General features: G+C 38.0%; 2 protein-coding genes across 16 annotated transcripts in view; one reads left to right on the top strand and one right to left on the bottom strand.

The window, feature by feature from the left end:
• LOC140546486 (neurexin-2-like) overlaps positions 1 to 7193 on the bottom strand; it is an 819352-nt gene extending 812159 nt beyond the window's left edge. For all 15 annotated transcript variants that reach the window (XM_072669790.1, XM_072669800.1, XM_072669797.1 and 12 more), the window contains exon 1: positions 6895 to 7193. The gene's annotated coding sequence lies outside the window, so the exon portion shown is untranslated. The remainder of the gene's footprint in view (positions 1 to 6894) is intronic.
• Positions 7194 to 18330: 11137 nt separating this feature from the next.
• On the top strand, positions 18331 to 19065 carry LOC140546450 (gamma-crystallin M2-like). The gene is made up of 3 exons (XM_072669720.1): positions 18331 to 18345; positions 18438 to 18680; positions 18790 to 19065. Exons 1-3 carry the CDS (start codon positions 18331 to 18333, stop codon positions 19063 to 19065), a joined length of 534 nt encoding a protein of 177 aa, XP_072525821.1.
• The last annotated feature ends 4309 nt before the right edge of the window (positions 19066 to 23374 follow it).

Below are 23374 nucleotides of genomic sequence, written 5' to 3'. Positions count from 1 at the left end.
TAAATTCACTCTTTCTGAATTTGCTATTTATTTTGACTTTCTAAAACAAAAACACTGACTTTTCAGTGTCAGATTACACATACACTTTATGATTCATCCATATACTCACAGAAACATGTCTGCAAATATGATTTTAAAGATGCTCACAACATACAGTAAAGAAAACACAGTGTTTAACTGGTACACAATTGGTAAACACTGTGAGAATACACAGTGCTTGTTACAGCAATTACATATGGATTATATTGACACTTCTCCTGTTTTACCCAATCAGCAGCCACATCACATACAGCATGTTTGGCCGATCACAAAAGATATTCAGTCAGTTTTATAGATTCTGCTCGCGTCTGAGAGCGTAATGCAGAAAAGTGTCTGTTCTTACCTCGTCTAAAGCTCCCTTTACCCATGGGCAAAACGTGATAGAGAGAGAGAGAGGGAGAGAGAGAGAGAGAGAGAGGGAGAGAGAGAGAGACTGAGTAAGGAAAACAGAGAGAGAAAATAATGAGGCGCACTCCTGCCTTGGTGAAGAGAGGAGGATTATTGTCAGATTAAGCTCCTCGCTCTCCGACTTTGGTGAACCCGAACCTCAGGGGCCATGCCCCTGTCATCGGGGCAACAAGGCCATGTCTGGGTCATCCCCAAGCCGAGTGCACCCCAAGGTGAGACAAGTCTCAGTGTTCAAAGTCAAAGCTGGAAATCAAAGACGGAGATGTCCTTATATCTCTAATTAACTTCAGAGAGAGCTTTTCCTCCTGGGTTCTACTGCATCAAGAGAACAGCTTTAAGATACAGTCTGAATGTGTTGGGGATCATTTCCTCCTAGGGCCATTCTGGTTGAGGCAGACAGGGCAGTGTCCTGGCCCACGGTAGATCTCAAAGTCTACAGTTTGGGTTTATCGAAACCCAATTCATCATGCTTTAATGAATCAATCTCAGCACATAGTATTATAATTATAATATGCAGACTTATTTTACGGGAAGAGAAAGCCAAAGGTGGAAGTGGCAAAGAAAAGAAAGAGAAAATTCATCAGATAACATGAAGGAAACCTTGAGAGGAACCAAGACTCAAAAGGGAAACCCATCTTCTTCTGGTCGATACAGGATTGCAACACAAAGGCAATCATGCCAAATGCCAAGCACTGGCTACAAGGGTATAAATCCACCAGTACTGGGCTGTGGAGCAGTGAAACCTTGTTCTCTGGAGTAATGGAGCTCCATCCAGTACCTTTGGGAGGAGCCATTTGTGATCCAAAAGTAACCATTCTGGTCCCTGACCTAACTAATGGTCTTGTGGCCAAACACAATCAAATCCTTATGCCAATGTTACAACATCAAGTGTGAAGCTTTCCCAGAGGAGTAAAGGCTCTCACAGCAGCAAAGAAGAGACAAACTCCCTAGCAATGCCCTTGAATTCAGAAGAAACACTGGATGAACGGTGTTTAACAAATAGTTGGACAGTTGTAAACCATAATATTTGCCCACATTTGTAGGACAATGCTAATCACTCATGTCTATTATGAAGCATTTGCATCTACTGTTCCTTAAACATGCAGTGTCAGTCTCTTTAAGCCTAATGTAATAGAGTGTTCCACCCCATGAAACTTGCTGACTAAACAAGCATCCAATATATAAACGATATCATTGTTTTCTGGTGGGCTGCATTACTCCTGAAAAGCTACTCCATTCCAAGCTACACACACACACACTCAAAATATCTTGGCTTACGAAAGATCAGCTCAGTAGAATCAGCTGAATTATAGTAAAACTAGCACAAAGCCCTTCAGGAAATGACTCATATATGGTCACAGCGTCCTGCGCTATAGTGTTCCAGGCAAAGATCTGAAACAGCTAAAAGCCATCTTATCCAATGGGACTGTGGGGCTTTCAGGGGAAAAAAACATGGCTGTATCACAGATGATACGCTGTGTGGGAGAGGAGATTATTTGTGAAGAAATAAAGTCATGCACTGAAGGTTCATTAGTATTCAGAGGTGGTTTATGAATTTCATGTATCTTAGGATAAGTGGAGACGAAAGACCTTAAAATCCACTCACAGCTCGAACTGAGCCGCACGCTACAACAGAGGTTCGCAACAATTATTCAAATGGGGAAGAATTTGCACTTATTACAAGCTGTCTCAATGCACAGAAGCAGAATCGGTAGCATCCTTCAGAGATCCCGCTGAATATGTTGTGGAAAATAGAACAACAGTTGTTGGCCTGATCTGGAGAAATAGCTTGGCAACGGAAGTGGGTAGGAAGGGTTAGTGGCTATGTGGTTTTGCTTGAGCTGTTGTTGTGTTTCTGTGCTGTTTTAAATACCGAAAGAAATAGTCTAAATGTCATGTGAAGTCACTCTGAAGCAAAGCTCTGGAGCATATTTCATGTAAACGCTGGGATGAGAGTTTAACTGCAGACTGTGTGTCAGTCTTTAAAACACTCTAATATAGATATCAATGTGTCATTGTAATTCCAACTGAGTATTTCTTGCTCCTTATGCTATTAATTCCCTGTAGAAAAGTATTGCCCAGAAATAGGACTCTCTGGAGCAGATCAATATGAACCTATTGGTACCAAGCATAATGTCAGGTGTGAGCTTGAGGGGTATAAACCCCCCCAGCATTGAGCTGTGGAGCAGTGGAACTGTGTTCTGTGGAATGATGGTTGGTGCTCCATCCAATACTTTTGGGATGAGTTTGGGAGTTAGGGACAAGGTGGGGTGGTGATCGTCCAACATCCTGACATCACTAACGCTCCTGTCACTGAATGCAATCAAATCCTCACAGCAATGCTCACAATGCAGTAGAAAGCCTTCCCTGGAAAGTAGAGACAGTTACTCCAACAAAAGAAAAATAAACTCTTTTTACAACCCTTGATTTAAGAAGAAACAGTGAATCCGCAGGTGTCTCAATACTTTTGTCAAAAACGTAGTACAGTGATTTCTTTATTCACTCCATCCAATTAAACAGCATTAATTACATTTTTGTAATTAAAGATAGGGAGATGAAGATTATAAGCACTGATGATATCCACAACGTATAGAAAAAGCATGTTGTGTATCTCAGTAACAAACTTCGCCATAATACGATAGAAAATTGTCATGTTGCTCACTACTAGAATAAAGCTTGTGAAAGGTACAATATCAGACTACCCATTTAAAACAACATTCCACAACAAATCGTGTGAAGGGTCTTTTTTCAGTAGATGTCACACTGAGCTTAGCAGCACCCCGGTCACACTCACTCAAAGAACGCTCTTATCTGAAAGCAAAAAACAGAGAGATACCCCCATGTGTTTTATATGCTCTGACACACACCCATCATTAGACACCACCATCAGCTTTCATCACACTGCTGTGTGTCCTGCCAAAACCTACTATTATGATTTTTACACAGTACAGTGATGGTATTAAAAATAAAATTATTTCCACTAAGCAATTTAAATACATATTCAGCATAACAAAATCCATATTTCATGAAAACCACTGATCTCCAGTGATAAAAACTGCATCTGGCTGCATTCAAGCACAGTAAGGCCCCATCCACACATATCTGGAGATTTTAAAAACAAAGATTTTTGTCTGAAATTTGGTCTCCCTTCCCCACTCTCCAGGGTGGAAATTCTGAAAACTTTGTTTTGAGGGTTGTCGTGTGGATGGGAAAACGGACAACACAGACATCTCAAAGCATGCATGTTTCTGACTGAATCTTAAATACCTCCTTGCTCCCTATATAGTAAACGTCTGCACAAATTCTTCTATATTAATAAATGTGAATATATATACTGTATATATATGTCATGAAATTACAGATTCAAAATCTAAATGGAGCATTATGTATATATATATATAAATATACATATTGATTTTGAATCTGTCATTTCTTGCACACTATGCTACATAGGGAGCAGTGTGTGATTTGGGATTAAACCTGCGTGTTTTCTACCTTCCTCACAGTGTTTTGATGTCTGTCCACAAGGTGGGTGGGAGGGTGTTTTTTTAATATACGGATAGGCATGGCTGTAGCATAAAATGCAGAGGACGAGGGCCCTGTTCATGCTGTGCACACTCCCACATTACAAGGGGTTCTGATTTCCTGGACCTTATTTTGTTAAAATAGTTTTATATGAAAATTCTTTGATAACTGCAAGATCATGACACATAAAATACTGACAATTATATTCAACTTTAACCTGGGAACTGAAAAACATATGAAACTTAAAAGCATGTATTGCTACACCTCTAGTATTTTGTGTTATTGCAACTGCCAGCAACCTTTTTAAGCCTGATATTTGCAGACTTTTAACCTCAAGGGTAAATTTAGGTTTACCAAATATAAATTACAAGATACTTGAGCTTTAGTCAGAATAATGACCCCAAATGTGCTCTCAAAATAATGTAAAGGAGGACATACATTATTAGAAGGGTAATAACATCTGGACTTCAGACCTGAAAATCAAATCAAGCATGAAAACATCAGGTTTGCTACACCCCTAGAATTTTTAATTACTGAAACAGTGAGACATTTGGCCTGATAGTAACCTGTATCACCAACAGGAATTTTCTGGTAAGCTTAAAGGTTAAGTATTTAACTTTAAGACAACAATAAATTCTGATGATTTGTCGTGACATGACTCCATACAAGAGCATACAGGCACTAGAAATAACAATATGTCATTGCTGTCTTGTGCAGTTTTTTATACTGTATCAATTTCGTGAGAACCAATACTAATGCTCCAAAATGACGTGGGATATAATCTTTTACACTGACTTGTGTTTTTCCTTCTCTTGTAAGGCTGCCATTTTGGATAAACATTTTTTTTGCACGACAGTGACCGTAACTACTATGGTGCTGTGGCTGGATGGAGCATGTCTGTGCACTACGTTTATAAGCTACTAGTACAGGAGGCTTAGCCATGATAATGATCCTTGCATAATAACTGTATTCCCACTGAACGGTTGAACTGTGATGGTTTTACATTGCTCCACACAGACACACACACACACATGCCTCAGACATCCAGCACGACTCCACACCGCTGTACTGCCAGACAACAGCGACACGTGTGTAATCTGACTCGGTTCATGTGCTCAGAGTGTGATCAGACGCTCGGACGGGTGAGGGCGGGATCCCCTTCAGGAGTCGATTCACTCACTTCTCTCTCTCTCTCTCTCTCTCTGTATATATATATATATATATATATATATATATCTTTCTGCCTCTGCTTTCTCTCTCTCTCTATATCCCTTTCTGTTCTCCCTCTCTATACCTATCTCCATACCCATCTCTCTCTCTCTCTGTGTTTTCTTTCTCTCCCTATAATGTCTCCCTCACTAAATCTGTCCTTATGTCTCTCTCTTCTATTCTTTCCCTCTCTTTTCTCTCTATTTTAACCCACTTTCTCCTTTCTAACCTCTCCTTCCACCTCTCTTGTTCTTCTCTATCCTTCTCTCTACCCCCCCCCCCCCCAAAAAAAACCTTTCTCTCCCTCTCCTTCAGGGAGGCACTTCATGTGCAGTCTTTAGGCATTAAAAAGATAATATATTGATGCTTAAATATGAGTTAATTAATAAATAATTTTAGTTTAGATGTGATTACAATTTGTTTAAAAAGTGTAAAAAATTAAAAGTACTGTGAAAGTGTCTCTCTCTCTCTCTCTCTCTCCCACTCACCTCATTCTCTCTCTACCTCTCTCTATCACTGTCTGCACTGCCTCGCTTTCTCTCTCTCTCCTCTGCTCCTCTCCACTCTCTCCTTCTGAAGAGAAAGATTAAGTAGAAAACAGTGAAAGAGACGCTGCTCGGTCTCCCTCTACCTTTCCTCATTCCTCCATCCAGTAGCGCCAATGCTGAACCCGACTCCCGCCTCCTGCGCTGCGATTGGCTAGCCGCGTCCCGCCTCCTGCGCCAGCACTAGCTAGTATAATACACGGCTCTGGTATAAAATATCGCCTTGCTGCTTTGTGATTGGCTACCAGCACCTCGCCTCCTGGGCTAGGATTGGCTAGTTAGTTAGCAATCTTAAACGCTCGGCCGATACGGAGCCAATCACCGGGCGGGAGGCGGGACTTGCTGGAATACGGGTGGGAGTTGAAAGAATTAACGGCTCGCGCCGTAACGGTCACATTCAAAATCACTACTCACCCGCTTCCGTTATGCCAGCTACACTCATGAGAAGCGGGGTTTAGTGAGGATTTAGTGGCTCATTTTAAGCCCAAATATGTATTAAAATCCATGTACAGGGCGTTTAAAGTTTAGGAAATTAAATAATAAAGATACTACTCAGGTCCCAGTCCCGTTTTTAAACATTTAATAGCTAAACATTTCCCCATCGCATACACCACTTAAACACCAGCCAAACGCAGCTATCGATAGTTAGTTATCTAGCTAACTCCGGCACGTCTAAATCCCAGCAAACCTAACCGACTGTTTTCAGAAGCGCAGCCTGAGGTAGAAAAAAGAGCTAAATAAATGGTTATAAATCTCCCATCGTATGTAGCTATTAATGTAGCAAACAGTAGCTAACTAGATAACTAGTTCTTGAATATCTGAAGGGGGGAAAAGGGACGTTAGACGAAAGACGTTGGAAAAGCCACCTGAGACCCGAAAGGAGACCAAGCAGTTCATTCACATGGGAAAGCCCAAAAAAACGAGTCTCCCTCCACATAACTGTTCACTCCTTCATTCCTCTCGCCTCACCGTCGTCCTGAGGAGAGGTCTATCTATCTAGATATTAGATATCTCCACACGACCCAGCGGAGAAGCAGACACTCCTAAAATCACGCCACAAAAGCAAAAGGCAAGATGCTGATCAGGAGACTTGCCTTCACTCGTTATCACGTAAAAGAGGCCAATTAACAAAAAAAAAAAAAAAAACAGCCCCCAATAAGCTTCTTACCTTCTCAACGCCCTGCTGACGGTCCTATATATATATATATATTAGCTATTACTCGTATTTCTTTTTGTTTCCTCCTCTTCTCAGGATCCCCCTTCTTCCCAATCCCTCCGTGGAAAGACAGAAACAAAAAGGGAAGGAAGAGAGAAAGTGCGGTTAAAATTCCTTCAGACGGAGACCTCCCGCTCGCTCGTGTATCCGGTAAGTAGCAGAGCACACCAGAGCACAGTTGGCTTCTTGTGTTCGTGTTTTTCTCCCCTTTTCTCCAGCCAGCAGATGTGATCACTCTCCAGCCCAGCCGCTCCACCTGCAGCCCTGAGCAGAGCAGGCAGCTTCAGCACCACACAGCAGCCCGCCCACTTCACCGCAAGCCACGCCCACGCATTCATAAACCACACCCATTTGATCGTAAAGGCACGCCCCGGCAGACAGGCCACACCCACCGCTCGATTCTCAGCAGCTGCAGTGAGAGCAGCAGTGAGAGCAGCAGCAGCAGCAGCAAACAACTGTGCAGACTAATGCAGTGTTTTCCTGTCCTGCTACACAGAGCTTTAAAGGGCCAATAGCATGGAAATCCAGACTGCGTGTGCTTTGCTCAAGTAAAACGTGGTAGTCGTGTGGTTGGTGTGGCGCAACAGACAACGCCACTACCTGCCACTGAGTTAAAGGTAAAGGTGCACATATTTGTCACTGTACAGCGAAATGTGTCCTCCGCATTTAACCCATCTGATAGTGAACACACACTCACACACACACATGTGTTAGGGGCAGTGAGTACACACACACACACCCACCCAGAGCGGTGGGCAGCCAACTCCAGTGCCCGGGGAGCAGAGAGGGTAAAGGGCCTTGCTCAAGGGCCCCAACAGTGGCAGCTTGCCGAGCCCGGGAATCGAACCCACAACCCTGTTATCAATATCCCGGCGCTCTAACCGCTGAGCCACCACTGCCCACCATGTGGGAGACCAGGGGTCGATTCCCGGTCTGGGTGACTGTGCTGCGCTACACCAATAAGAGTCCTTGGGCCAGACTCCTAACACTACGTTGGCCCACCTCTGTGATATGAATAACCTTGTATGTCGCTCTGGATAAGAGCGTCTGCTAAATGCCGTAAATGTAATGTAATGTAAAAAAAGGTGGGATCCAGTGTGATGTTTAAGAATCTAGTCCATACAGTTTATTTAGGGACACGAAACTCCTGAATTTCATTGAATCTGGGGTTTTTGTGATGTCACACTGTGCTTTCAGCCTACAGCAGTGCGATCCCACCCATTTACATCATCATAAGAAGTGTTTCAGCCCGAGCTGCTTTATGAAGGAGGCTTAATGTAAGGCAGACAGTCAGAAGAGCTCATTTAAATACATTGGCCTTAAAGGTACAACAGCCAGTTAAACTGTAAGGACCAAACAGAGGTTGGGAAATTATTATGAATGTGTTTTAAGGCTTTGATACATAAATATGAATATTGCAGACGGAAATTAAAAACAGGGCATGCAAGCAAGGTGCAGGATATAGACATTTTACTATATGCATTAATATGTCAGTTTTAATCCCACATTATTGTGGAAAGCCAAATTAAGCATGTTTTGTTAAAATGAAACAGTTGATGTTTAAGGAATTAGACACTCCTTTCGGCCTGAATTCCTTGTTTTTGTGCCTTTTACATTTTGGCATGGCAGCCAATCCTAACATAGGTCATTCACATACATTAGTCTTAAAGATACAGTCACAAAAACTGTCCATTTAATTCTTAGGGACAAATTGAGGTTGTAAAATTGTCATGTAACTCCATTATTTATCATTTTTTGATACATGGACTCAAAATACAAACAAATCAAACGAAGGATAAAAGTGAAGCTGTAGGATATAGGTATTTTATGGTAGTTATGCTTTTACACAGCTGTTTACCCCACATTATAATTGAAAACCAAATTATGGTATCTTTGTTAAAAAGAAACACTTTGATGTTTGAACAGTCCACAGTTCATGTGGCCCATTTATGGACACTAATCTCGGTTTAAGTGTTTCGGCCTGGATTGCTTTTTGGATGAGGTCAATTGCAGGGCAGCTAATCAGAACAGAGGCCATTTACAGTCATCAGTCTTAAAGGCACAGTAACAAAAACCAGCTTGTTTAATTCTAAGAACGATAAAAGGTTGAGAAATTGTCATGTACGTGTTTTATGTCTTTAATACATAAACCCAGACAGATGTAATAAATGGGATAAAACAATAATTTAAAAAATGAATAAATTAATTAAAAAAAATCATTAACATTTTAATACATGCTATAATACATTAATTTTAATCTCCCAAAGGTTTTGTTCATTCGAGGTATTTATAATATCCCACTGTTTCTGGGGTCTGTTTCCCCTGTGCTTCTTCCTATAGGTTCCTGTATGCATTAGTGTTTCCAAACCCCAACACTCCCATTTTAACCTCATTTAACATTATTAAAATGTAACATTTTAGATGCACAGCTTTGTTTACAGAACTTTCCAATTTTACCTGTTGTATCCCTAGGTTAGGTCATAGCAGTGTCCTAATTAACATGTCTGTTTTTAACCTCATGAAGGACGAGCAGATAAGGTGAGTGCATTCTAGTGCACTGAAGTAGGACTACAGGATCAATGTTAGGAAACAGTGCGTAAGCCTAAACATGTGTCTTTAAAGGGTTATTTAAAGACAGTGGTTCTCCATAGAGTCATAATAACTGCTTGAGTGCTTCAATAGTTCGTAGCCTGGTTAATGGTTCTTTCGTATACTGACCATTTTCTAGCATATGGTATTTTAAAGAACCTTTTAAAATGGTTATTTATAGTACCAATAACTATTTGTGTTCTTGTGAGCTGACACATGAATGGCATACAATGCAAATGAGCACAGTCTTAATGATGTACATCATTGGTACATGATGTTATCATTCCAGAAGTCTGAATCTGGCAATTGTTATGTTAGCTGTGCTAACAATAAAAAAAATGTAAATCTTAATCTGCTGTGAACTCAATAAAACTGATATTAGATGAGCTAATTTAAGGCAATAACACTGCACGATTGCTTAATCTTTAACTGCAGGACACTTATTAGGAAGCCTAAATAAAATAATTAAATTGCTGAGCCCTAAAAGGCAGCAACGCTTGGCAGACCATCTGAAGGATATTGAAGAACGAGTTTGTAAATGAGCAGATCTGTAACAGGAGTGTTGGAGCAGGATGAGGAAATAGTAGGCTATACAGTATAAATTTAGTGAATGGAGCTGTACATTTTAGGACACATGCATTTCTCCCATTAAGCCACCTCCTCTTTCCCTTTATTCAGCCTGTTAAATCACACAGATGTTCCCAGTGAATGCATGGAGCTAGCGGAGTAATCTGACACTTGAGTTTTAAAGCTTCTGCCAAATTTGTCCTTTTCGTGAACACTTCGCTCACCGCCTGAGATTTCCTGAGTAAGTGCAACATGAAATGAGCTCCTGGATGAAAACCAACTCATAACATTTGCTCATAATCAGTTAGCTTTTCCACCTTCTACAACATGCACAATTTCTCCTTAATAAATCCACATGTGCACACACACCTTATTCTCTTTACAAAACATCATTCTCCCTTATTTAAAAAAAGACAGACAAAGGCATGGAAAAGACAAATGTAAGAAACAGGAACTGTACCTGTACAATGCAATAAAAAGTAAACAACCTATCTGTCACTAAACTTGTTCTGTTTGGTCTAAGATAATGTTATTTTGTTGTTAAGCAATTATGTTATTTGCTATTGTATACAAACAGTACTTTTGTGTGACCTGAATGATGAGACTGAATTGATTATCATAAATTAACTGACAAAAAAAATTACCTTCAGAATTGTGCTCAGGAAAGCTAAAAGAACATACTGGTTCAGACCAATAGATGCTTAAATTCCAGTGAAAATTAGGAAGATTACTTTTACTTCTCCTGTGAATTTTAATATCTCCATTTTTGAGATGGCTTTTGCATGATAAAGACAATATGGACAGACAAAAGGGCAAAATTGTAGATGCTGACATAAATGGGTTAATAGACATCCTTATAAACACGTTAGACTTGATTACATGCAGAACTAAACTACAGATATTGCAGAGCAGGGTGGGCTGCCACTACACTGACATAACTCACTTTAAATTAAACCTTTCAACTAATCTGACTACAAGAAATAATGCAAAGAGGTGTACGGCTGTGCCAGTGCTTAACTGTTCAATGTTCCACACACAGCATGTGAAATGCATGCTCCATTGGGCTGAAATCAGTTGGCACATTTCTCAGTTACAAATTTCCCCCCTTTTTGGCTCAGAAAATGACCTTGCTTGCCAGGGTACCATATTTTAGGTCACTTCCCTGCTGCATGTTGAACTGCTAGTGAGTTCAGATTTAATTGCATCCAGAAACACTAAATCCTATAACTGTATTCTACCTGCATATAATTGAAACTAGGGGAGCCAGAGTAAAGCAGATAAAAATCTTGTTTGTTGATACCCTTTCTACTGAATAAGTTCAGCTACTTTAAGTTACCCAGTGCTGACACAGATGTGCTAATGCTCACAAACACACACACACACACACACACACACACACATACACATACACATACACACACACATACACACACACACACACACACACACACACATAGTGCCTGTCTAGCATATAGTACAAGTATTGCCAATAGACTAGAATTCTCTGGAGCGGAAAAAGGTGAATCTATTGGCACCATGCCTAATTCCAGGCATGGGCTAGATAGTTGCATTGAGCTGTAGAGCAGGTGAATGATGGTGCTCTAATAATGTTGGGATAAGTTGGGGATGAACAAGAACAAGAAGGTGTCCCGATATTTTTGTCCATATATCCATATATATATATATATATATATAGAGAGAGAGAGAGAGAGAGAGAGATAGCAGTGACGACATGCTGTTGGTTGGTTGTTTGTGATGTTAAGTAACTAAAAAGAATATATATATATTTATATATTTATATTTATATATATGTTTACCAATATTTACCAGGTGGCACATCCCACAGCCTCATACACAGCATGTTGTTTGTTGTCTGTATGTTTGTATACCCTTCTAAGACTTATGCCACAGTAGTCTGTCTGCATATTTATATTATATATGTATACATACATATAGTACTTATATGTTACTATTGTTTAGAATGTTTGATCATATAACAAAGGGTAACTGTACAGAGTCTACAGCTAGTATTCAGCCTACAAACGAAAACCATTTTTCCTGCTCTCTTCGTCTTTATTACTATTTCATCAGTTTAATCATAAATTCAAAAGCACTGGGACTGAGGTTGGAGATCAGAGTTGTCAGTCAATTTAGAATGACTTACCCTTGCTTTTTCTGTCCATTAAGGGAGTATCTAAAACGAGTAAAAGAAAATGCCCTTTTGGCTCTGGGGGCCATGGATCTTTTTCTAGAGCAAGACCTCTTAGAGAGGATCGATTTTTTTCCATACACAGTGAGGTCACTAAAATATAATATAAGACCAGCTCCTCTATGCTCATATAACTGCACACTCCCTGATAGACACTAAATATGTGAATGTGTAAGATATGTAAATCCCCTGAGCTTCAAGCTGGAATCATTTGCTTTTGATTTTGTGATTTCAGAAGTAAATATGTATCAAAGAGTGTTCTTAGTCTGTATTGGTGTACACAAATATGCTGCATCTGACAAACAGATACACCTCACATTCAAAGATTCAAAGGGATCCTGTCGATGGTGATCTATTGCAAGTTGCTTAAAAAAAAGACACATGAAGGAGTAACAATAAACACTCATCTGTTCACAGGCATTTGTTATTTCTTGTTGTTTTTGATTCAGTAGGGCCAAGTTTCATGTCTGAACAAGCGGTGAAACTGGATCTAAGTCGTTACACACTCTCAAAACTAATAGCCTTTTTTTTGTTACATGCACTAGATGTCCAAAAGAATCCAGACACACATGAGACATACCAATTATTGAATCCAGCTACATTTACAATAAATCCACCCAGGATTCAATCACAGGTTCTCTCATACTTACAGAAAGAACACTGACAATAAAATGTGACACTGTAGAGTATCTGTATGTAAGCCTAAGATCATCTTGCTCAAAACCTAGAGATCCAGAACGAATTGTCCAACATCAGAACCTTAACTGAATTATGTAGCTAAACACATACAAGTGGAGCCTTTCCAGAAAAGAAAAGCGGTGTGTGTGTGTGTGTGGGGGGGTGTTCTTTCTGTACGTTTACTTGTGTCAGATGTTAGAAGTTGGAAGGTGTCTGTAAAAGCTTGGAAATTAAACACTTTGCTGTTAATTAAGACATAAAAATCGACCTTTTCTGAGATTGCTTGCAGAATAAATAATATGCCCAAAAATATCAATTAAACGATATTGTGAAGTAATTAGACAACAACACAATCTTAAGACAATCTTATGCTATAATGTAAGAGGTTGGAACTGGTTACTATAGTAACAGTGATATTTAATTATTATTCTGTTTTTGTGATGATCTGATTTGATATGTAGATGACACTCCTCTGCACAGCACTGCAACTTCATTTGGTTAGCTGTTGGTGGTTCAGGAATCATTTTTTTAGTACTCTGAACGCTTCCATTCCAGTTGCACTGTGGCGAGAGATTTATGGGATTTCCTTAACTACGAAGGACCTGATTTGGTCAGTTCTGGCACTTTTAGGGTTTTTCATGTGGAAGGAAATCAAATTTGGTTAGTTAGTCTGATGTTTGTGAGTCTCTTTTCACATGGAAAGAGACGTGATTTGGTTGGGTCTGACACCCTTTGTAGGATCTTCCTTCATGTGACAAGAAATTCCATTCAGTCAACTTGACATTTTTTCTTCTAGAAGGGCTGAGTTGTTCAGTCAAGTTTGACATTTGTTTGTGTGTTTCTTGTGTCTTCGAATTGGTGGTGTGCTCCTTGTTTGCCCTCTAGGACATTAATTTTGTGACATTCCTGAGCTCATTCATTCAAATCCGATCTGCAAGTGAGATTTTGAACTTCGTTCAGCCTCTCTGTGGAATTCCAGTGTTGGGAATTAGCCTCCGTTTACTATTTTGTGAAGATGTTTGGTAGTGTTCTGCAAATTCTTGGCATATATAACATGTACATCAACTTATTTTGTCTCTTTCTGTAGGTGCAGATCCACAATGGGTCAGCTCTGTATAAAAGAGCCAAAAGAAAAGATATTTTGGGCTTCTTTCCTTTGGCAACCTGAAAGAACATCCTGCCCAGACCAACCTGGCACTTCACTGTTAGCTTGCTAGCTTTGTTACACTTTCCAAACCCCTATCTTTGGGAAAAAGTGGGAGGTGAGAGGTTTCTGGTTTTAGCTACCTTTTCTTTATTAGCAGGAAGTTAGGGTAGGCTTGTGTATTTTGGTTTCTTTTGTTTCAGGGTTAGTTAGTCATGTTTGTTGTTTTGGCATATACTCACCCCTAAAGTTCCCTTAATTTTCTCCACAGACTGACAATAAACTCATACTGGTTCATTCATTTATGCAGTGTCAAATGTTTGGTCTGGCAGATAATCTGGGGAGTGAATACACTCTTATATTTTGTTACAGCCTAGACTGCATCGACAATCCTCAGAGACCAAAAGTTCCATCAGTCATTGAAATGTTACCTAAAGAATTTTGAAATTCAATGTATTTAAAAATAACTTCAGCCTAGTTAAGCATGTATGTCAAAACTCACCTCTTTAGATGTCCTACTATTGAGGCCAGTTAATGCTATGCATGTATATTAGCTTTACCTTGAAACCTAACTTCACCTTGACACAACCAACACAATAAGCCAGCAGGCAGAACACTCCAGGGTGAAACTAAAGCCCTGCTTGCCATGCTTATTTTCGCCTGAGAATTGATCATAATGGGTTTGACACGTCTGACCGTGAGAGGTGTCATAAATATTGAATGCCTTAGCAGCACCTTGTCCATGTACGCACGGCTAATACACTTACTGTCTCCTTAGCAGAGTCTTTCTAACCTGCTGTCTCTTTTGCTCTTGACAATTTAATCTCATTTTGAATGAGTTACATGTCCTGCACTAAAGGCAACAACATGTTTTCTCCATCCAATGATTGTGTCTCTGCAGGCCTGTAAAAAAGCAATACATTAATAATATTACAAGATATTCTAAATACAGTCAGTTCCAAAAGTATTTGGACAGTGACATAAATTTTGACTCTATATACCACCCCAATTTGAAATCAAGTAATTAAGGTGTGATTGAAGAGTAGACTGTCAAGATATTTAAGTTATCAAAAACACTGCATTGACAGTTTAGATTTTTTACATAGTCCCTACATTTTCACAGGTTCAAAAGTAATTGGACTAACTAATAAAGTTATAAATATAAGAAGGATCTATCTGCCGGAAGTCTAGAACCCATGGACGTCACCACAGCCTGGTGCCTAGAGAAATTCATACATATGACATACATGTGACGAAAAGACCATTTCAGAATTCATACATTTTGTACTAAATATAGTTTATGCATATGTTACAAATTACTGACACAACCCAGTCACGCAGAAATCAAATGATGTGAACAGAAAATGTTACAAATCAATGAGTGAGCACTTTGTGAACAGTAAAATATGTACGAATATGTTTGTGCAAATGTTATGAATTTCTAGGGGTGCACTATAGTGGTATATGTATGAGATCTTGTTAATTAAATGCTGAGATTTCTTATATAAGATTTTTATCAGTCTCTTTTTTTTTCTGTTCCTGAGAATGAATTTACATTTTGAGGTAAACATCATAATTTAAATTCATGAAAGCATCTCTTGACTGTAGACTTTGACAATGGCATGTCTACCTTGAGATGGCTAGATATCTGATTTCTTAGATTTCTGTATATCTTTAGTTGTTTTTAGTTTTTGTGTTTTGTGTTGCTGAGCTTACAAATCAATCACTTCTTTTATTTTTTTAAATGCACCAAAAACTCTTTTGTCTTAATTTGAGAGAACAGGCTACACTTGGCAATGAAACAGCGTATTAGTAAATCTCCTCTAACAATAAAAGGATTATATCAAACATGGCTGTAATTATAAAATGGTTAATGCAATCATTTTGTTAAACCCTTTGAATAAAAGTTCAAAGTCAATCCACTGAAATGGTGCAGAGAGGTAATATTACAAATTTTGTATTATAACCTCTGACCTGACTGTATACTGTGAACATAGAATGATAAAACGGATATCATATTACAGAAACACGCACACATATACACTTTTGTTAATGACTGTTGATACTGATGAATATTTCACTACAACTTACCTCAATATGACAGCATTTATAGTTGCCATCACGTCAATAGTCACTGTCAATGTAAATGTATGCAGTGTTTTATTTAATTACATACAGCGTTATTTGAAAATAAACCTGTAAATTAATGCATATAACAAAAAAGGTGACTGGTCTGACAGCTTCTAACACATTGTATTGTGGTACAGTGGGGCGCCAATCTTTATCACTTTCTGTATTCTTGATTTATATTTATTGTTAGAGTGAACAATTACTTTCACACACCTCATTAGAAACTTATAATAGATAATATTCTAAAGAGGAAAACAGACTAGATGGATGCTTTTAATTCAATATATAATACTGTTACATCTACTTTAAAGAATGATTCTAAGCACAGATGAACACAAGCCATATTTGGAGGGAACGCATATTGTACAATGTAGTATGGTCATAAAGACACATTAAATCCTAAAGAAATACATATGCAGTCAAAAATACTCTAATGCAGTAGGACCATGGAAACTTAGACTTTTATACTGTAAAAAATACTGTGTTTCATGAAAAAGGTTAAATATTACAAAACAAACAATACAAAAATAAATTGAACATTCAACTTCATCAGATTTTCACATAAGTCCTAACAGTAGAGAACCAAATTTAAAAAAAGACATGTATTAGACATGGTTATTTATTTACTGAAAAAGATTATTCAATATTACATATCCTTTAGGATGCTGCCCATCTGCAGTTTGCTAAGAACCACATAGACAAGCCAGAGGGCTATTGGAACAATGTGTTGTGGATGGATATATATATAAAATAAAATAGATATTTTTGGTTTAAATGAAAAGCATTGTGATTGGAGAAAAGAAAAGACTGCATTCCAGCATAAAAACCTTATCCCATCTCTGAAACACAGTGGTGGTGGTATTATAGTTTGGACCTGTTTTGCTGCATCTGGATTCTGCAATGGATTCTGAATTATACCAGCAAATTCTAAGGGCCACTGTCAGGACACCTGACAATCTCAAGAGAACGTGGGCCGTGCAGCTCGTTCTACCAAAGCCTTTCTATAGAGGAATAAAGGTAATGTTTTGGAATGGCCAAGTTAAAGTCCTGACCTTTAATTAATGGTCCATAATCCTGATCTTAAGAAATGTTGTGGAAGGACCTTTAGCAAGGGGTTCATGGGAGGAAACCCACCAACATAACAGAGTTGAAGCTGTTTTCTACTGAAGAATAGGCTACAATTCCTCCAAGCTGATGTGCAGGCAGGACTAATCAGAACTAAACCGTTACTGGAAACACAATTATTGTTGCACAAGGGGTCACACCAGATACTGAAAGCAAAGCTTCACAATTTTTTGCCACTCATGGATATGTAATATTGGATTGTGTCATTTGTTTGATTTGTTTTTTTCTTATCTACATTAGGACTTGATCTAATGACATTTTAGGTCACATTTATGCAGAAATACAGAAACTTTGCATAAAAATTGTCATGTGTAGGTGTATTTGTGCCCTACTTCCAGGCCTAAACCACAAAAATTTAAACCACTGGCTGAAAATACTATAGTCATAAAATAATAAAGAAAATCAGTCTAAAAACTGCAAAAAAAAAACAATGATCAAAGAAAAGATTAAATATGTAAATCAGCATAATTACATAATGTATGCATTTTTTAACACTAATACAATTTTCTCTGTGGCTTTTCTAGCAAAAGTATAGAGGCTTCGCATACTGCCAAATTACTCATTCTGCCAACATGCAAAAATTACAGAGAGTATTCTTGGAGGACAAGTGAAAGTCATTCATATTTATCAACACTAAAAAATTGTCCTAGTGTGCCAATGGGACAGATAAAACACCTTAACAATACATTTTAGAAAGGGCAATGTTGCATTGTCTTGCCAATGGGAACTATTCTAAAGTCTTCTGGAGACCGTATCACATGGCATATTTAGTAAAAAGCCCTTCGGCTCTCTATAGGCCTCTGTGTGTATGTTGCTTAGTCAGGAGTTTTTTACAATAGGACGCACATGCTCTTTGGTCCTGGTCCAAGTATAAATGCCTGGGTTAAACAAGGCAGGATGTCAGTTCATCAGTTGGAAACAGCTCTGAACCAGCCAACTTGCCACCATGAACATGGGCAAGGTAAGAACAGAGAAAATGTAAAAATTATATTTAAAAAAACATTTATAAACTTTGCAATTCTAATTTATTTTCTGGTCATTTTTGCCCAACAGGTTATCTTTTATGAGGACAGGAACTTCATGGGTCGCTCATGGGAGTGCACCGGTGATTGTTCCGATATGCACTCTTACATGAGCCGCTGCCACTCCTGCAGAGTTGAAAGTGGCTGCTGGATGGTCTACGACCGCCCCAACTACATGGGACATCAGTACTTCATGAGGAAGGGCGAGTACGCTGACTACATGAGCACGTGGGGATTTAGCAACTGCATCAGGTCCTGTCGCATGATCCCCATGGTACGAAATTAGATCTGCTTTGTCATTTCAAGTTCTCAGTTTAGTCCACTTGTGTGTTCACATGACTGTCCAACCAAAAGTAACTCTTAGCTTATTCTCCTCCAAACAGCACAGAGGCTCTTACAGAATGAGGATCTATGAGAAGGAGAACTTCATGGGCCAGATGATGGAGGTGATGGATGACTGTGATTCCTTCATGGACCGCTACCACTGGTCCAGTGGCTGCATGTCCTGCCACGTGATGGATGGCCACTGGCTAATGTATGAGCATCCCCAGTACAGAGGTAGGATGTGGTACTTCAGGCCCGGAGAGTACAGGAACTTCAGGGACTACGGCGGCATGAGGTTCATGAGCATGAGGCGCATCATGGATTCTTGGTACTAAAATAAAAAAAAAATCTACAAATGTATTCTTTCTTTATTTATGCTACAAAGTACACCTGGAACCACCTAGATTTTACCAGACCTTCAAAAAACAGGACAATAGGTCAATTCAAGCTTTCGGTTCTGTAAGTATGAATCGCCATTAGTGTAACTGTCACCCTTAGTAAACTACTCATAAAAAGTTAGGAAGCAATGCAAAAAATATCTGCAAAAAATACCTCAAATGATCAGATGTCTACATAAGCTTTTAAAGTTAAAGATACATGTATGAAATTAGTCATAATTTTTGTCCCAAACACATAGACAGGTTTTGCATATTTAATGAGAACCCGAGAAAATAAATGTTAGCTGTGTCCAGAACCATGAACAGAGCTGTTTGTAAATCTAAACAGTTGAGAAAGCTGTAGAATGTCATAAACAACTTTATAATATTATTATTAATAATACCTCGTGTCAAAAGTGGTGGTGAAATTTCAAAGCAGTTAATACAGAAATTAAAGATTATTTTTACATTTTATTGCTGAAATACTAAGCAAAACAATAAAAAATGCATTTTAGTGTATAGTCTGCAGTATGTAAAACTACTTAAGTTAACTGCTTAAGTTCTAATTGTGTACAAGTAACAAAATAAATATGATTTTAACGTAAGACCCACCTTATAACCATAACCGAATAACTCTTAAAGCATGACAATAACATGTTGGATAAATTAGTATGCTAAAATATCTTTGTAAATAGGACATGCTTCCACTAGTTATATCTCCAAAATGTCTGAATTAGAGAGTGGAAGGGTACAGTATCTGCCCTCATCTTTACAACCACATCTTCACAACCATATATATATATATATATATATATATATATATATATATATATATATATAAAGAAGTATATTACTCACCACTTTAAAATTTCCAAAATGCATGGAGTACCAATACCTTTTTCAGTTCTCTAATACTAACGGATAAGATACTTTTTTTTTTTTTTTTTAAAGTAGTCTTTTTTAGGCATAAAAAATGTTTATTTAAACTCAGTGCCATTAGGTGCTTACTCTACTGTTTAATATGCATAGATTACATTAAACAACCACCTCAGACCTTCTTATACCAAAGCATAGGAATTTACATCTACAAATGTACTGTAGGTTATGGCTACAAAGAACACAAACAGTGTGTAGAAATAGGAATAGGAATTTGCAGTTTCCAACACTTAAGACTATGCATTTTAGGACTGCTTCTCTTTTTCAGTGATGGTCTAGGCCATTAGATCTCAACCACCATCCTGAAGAGACTTTATGCTCTGCATTTTCTGCCTGTATTTTGGCTTCAGTACCCATTTACAGTGCATGAGGCATTTCTAAAATTAGCATAAATGCACATATTTTTTAGTTAAGACATGGAAAGCTGAGATGTATTGTAGATATTCAGTGAACTGTGGCAGTCTGCATATACTTAGTCCAATACAGCTTTGATACTGCTTTCGGGCAAGGTGTGTGTTTAGTGTGGTTTTGCACACTTCTTTTCAGAAATAGGACTCACTCAAACATTACTGTGAATGAACACAGAAATATATAAACTACATTTGCAAAATAACTAGGTAGTCATTCTCCCTCAAACACTTATCTGAGTTCTTAGTGACTTTCTGAGTCAGGATTTTCTGTGTATTTGTGCTAAACGTAATCTCTAAGCTATTTTTTAGTCATTCACACTGAGTTACTAATTGATATTTTGGATTTAATTCTGTTCCTTTTGGTTCAGCCCCTGAACTAGCATTTTCTTTTTGACCAGAAAATACCTTAACAAGCTCAAGACCCCACACTGATGCTTTTTTTTTATTAAATTAATTACTTCTTTATAAACAAAATGCAGTTACAAAGCAAATTTCTAATAGTTTTATTATTATTATTATTATTATTTCAAATATATAACTTATCATGGACTAATCAATGTATCTTTCTGAATTCACTGTTTAGGTAGCCTCTTAAACACTATGATTTTTATTACATCCCAATATATTATAATTCAACTATATAAAAACATCTTGAACCACAAGCAACTGTGTTTATTTTAAGAGCTTAAGTAGGAGCTTAAAATGTTATTTTACATGAAATTACATAATTTTAAATGAATTACAGTTAGGAAAATTAAAACAATTGTTGTCCTAGCATTTCTTTAAGTAAACTCAATGTTTACACATTTAAGGTGTGGAAACAAGAAACCTGTGTTATTTGTTATTGACAGTATGTAGCCTAATAGGTCCAGCACAAAGCTAAAGAAGAAAAATTCTGATCTGCTCATGAGCCCGCATTAATAACACTAGTAATTAAGTTTTTGTTTTCTGAGAGTAAATCCATGCAGCTCAAGCTTTGTAGTTTAGTTTGTTTAATATCTAAAGACGGCCAATTTGCTCAGCATTCTTTCATGAGCAAATCTTATTATTGTTTCTCATAGTTGTTTCCCCCCACATCTAGTAGATATAATTAAATTTAATTGAACTGAACAGTTCATAGCAATCTGCATTTTTTGCTCATCCTTGAAATAAGCCAAAGCAAGTGAGCATTGGGACCGCAGGAAGAGGAGAAACTGGTGATGCGCTCAAGCTATTTATTATTGTTATTGCACTGATCACCATCTCGTCTCACATTTTTATGTGACTGGTTTGACATAATGAATTGCAGTGTTGCATCAGGAACAATAGCTCATCCTTTGGGGGGTAGGGGGGGGTGCGAGCTCACTCAATTGGGGAAATGCGCTGCCACTTTTTATAGTGAAGACAGCCATTTCAAAGGTAATGCAATTTCTTTTTTCCTTCAGCAGATCAGTATTCAATAGATTTCTCTCACTTTTGAGAGGTAGAAATTGATATAATAGAAGGGGAGCCTGAGGAGACTCTGTGGATTCATGCATGATGTTTAACATGGGGAAGGTTGAGTTCCATGCTAATAATATATATATATATATATATATATATATATATATATATATATATATATATATATATATATATATATATATATATACATATATATATATATATATATATATATGCATACACATACAGTGGGTGAAATAAGTATTGAACACCACCAATTTTCTAAGTAAATATATTTCTAAACATGCTTTTGATAAAATGTTCATGTGACGTTGGTAACAACCCATTCCATCCACACATGCAAAGAAATCAAACCATAAATGTCCATAAATGAAGTTATGTGTAATAATGAGAAATAACACAGGGAAAAAGTATTGAACATGCTTACTGAAATGTATTTATTACTTTGTACAAAAGCCTTTGTTGGTAATGACAACTTCAAGACACCCCCTGCATTTCGCGGTTTCATGGGCTTCTTTTATTAACTCTGAGCTTTAGTTCCTTCCATAGATTTTCAATTGGATTTGGGTCAGCTAATTGGCTGGGCCATTCTATCAGCTTATTTTCTTCCTCTAAAACCAATTAAGAGTTTCCTTGGCTGTGTGTTTGGGATCATTGTCTTGCTAAAATGTCCACTCTCATTTCATCTTCATCATTCTGTCAGATGGCAGCAGTTTTCTTTATCACAAATCCACTCATCAACTTTTATAATTTGTTCACTTATCCTTCCTTCAATTAAATGAAACATGCCAGTGCTGTATGCTGAAAAACACCATGATGTTCCCACCTCCAAACTTCACTGTTTGTATAGTGTTTTGTGGGGTGATATGCAGTGCCTTTTGATCTCCAAACATTATGAGTAATATGGCATCCAAGGAGTTCAATTTTGGTCTCATCCGACCAGACTATATTCTCTCAGTATTTCACAGGCTTGTCTAAATGTTGTTGAGCTCAACTACAAATGCACTTCAACCTGTTTTTTCTTCAGTAATGGAGTGTTGCGTGGCGAGTATGCATGCAGGCCATGGCGGTTGAGTGCATTACTTCCTGTTTTATTTAAAACAATTGAACCTGCTGACTCCAGGTCTTTCTGTAGCTCACCACAGGTGGTCCTTGGCTCTTGGACAACTCTTCTAATATTTATTTTCACTCTTCATCTTGCAGGGAGCACCTGGTCCAGAGAATTCTTCTGTAACTGCCATCAATATGTTTTGCAACATCTTGAGAGAGCTCACTGGTTTTACCCATCATGGGATGTTTCTTGTGTGGCACCTTGGTAATGAGATACCTTTTTAGAGGCCTTCAGTTGAAACAGCAGATATTCATTTAAACTAAGTGGCAAGATTGCTTTCTAATTATTCATAGATTTCAGCTGCTGTTGTGACTTTCCATGGCTTTTTGCACCTCTCTTTTTTTGTGTTCAATACTTTTTCCCCTGT

Source organism: Salminus brasiliensis, chromosome 24, assembly GCF_030463535.1.
Source record: "Salminus brasiliensis chromosome 24, fSalBra1.hap2, whole genome shotgun sequence".
Lineage (NCBI taxonomy): Eukaryota > Metazoa > Chordata > Actinopteri > Characiformes > Bryconidae > Salminus > Salminus brasiliensis.
The sequence above is the reverse complement of the archived record's forward strand: the minus strand, read 5'-3'. Positions and strand labels throughout refer to the sequence as shown.

Excerpts from the sequence above, each read along its gene's own strand:
- LOC140546450 (XM_072669720.1), top strand. Across the intron at positions 18,681-18,789 it reads CCTGTCGCATGATCCCCATG|CACAGAGGCTCTTACAGAAT; the intron begins GTACGAAATTAG and ends TCCTCCAAACAG.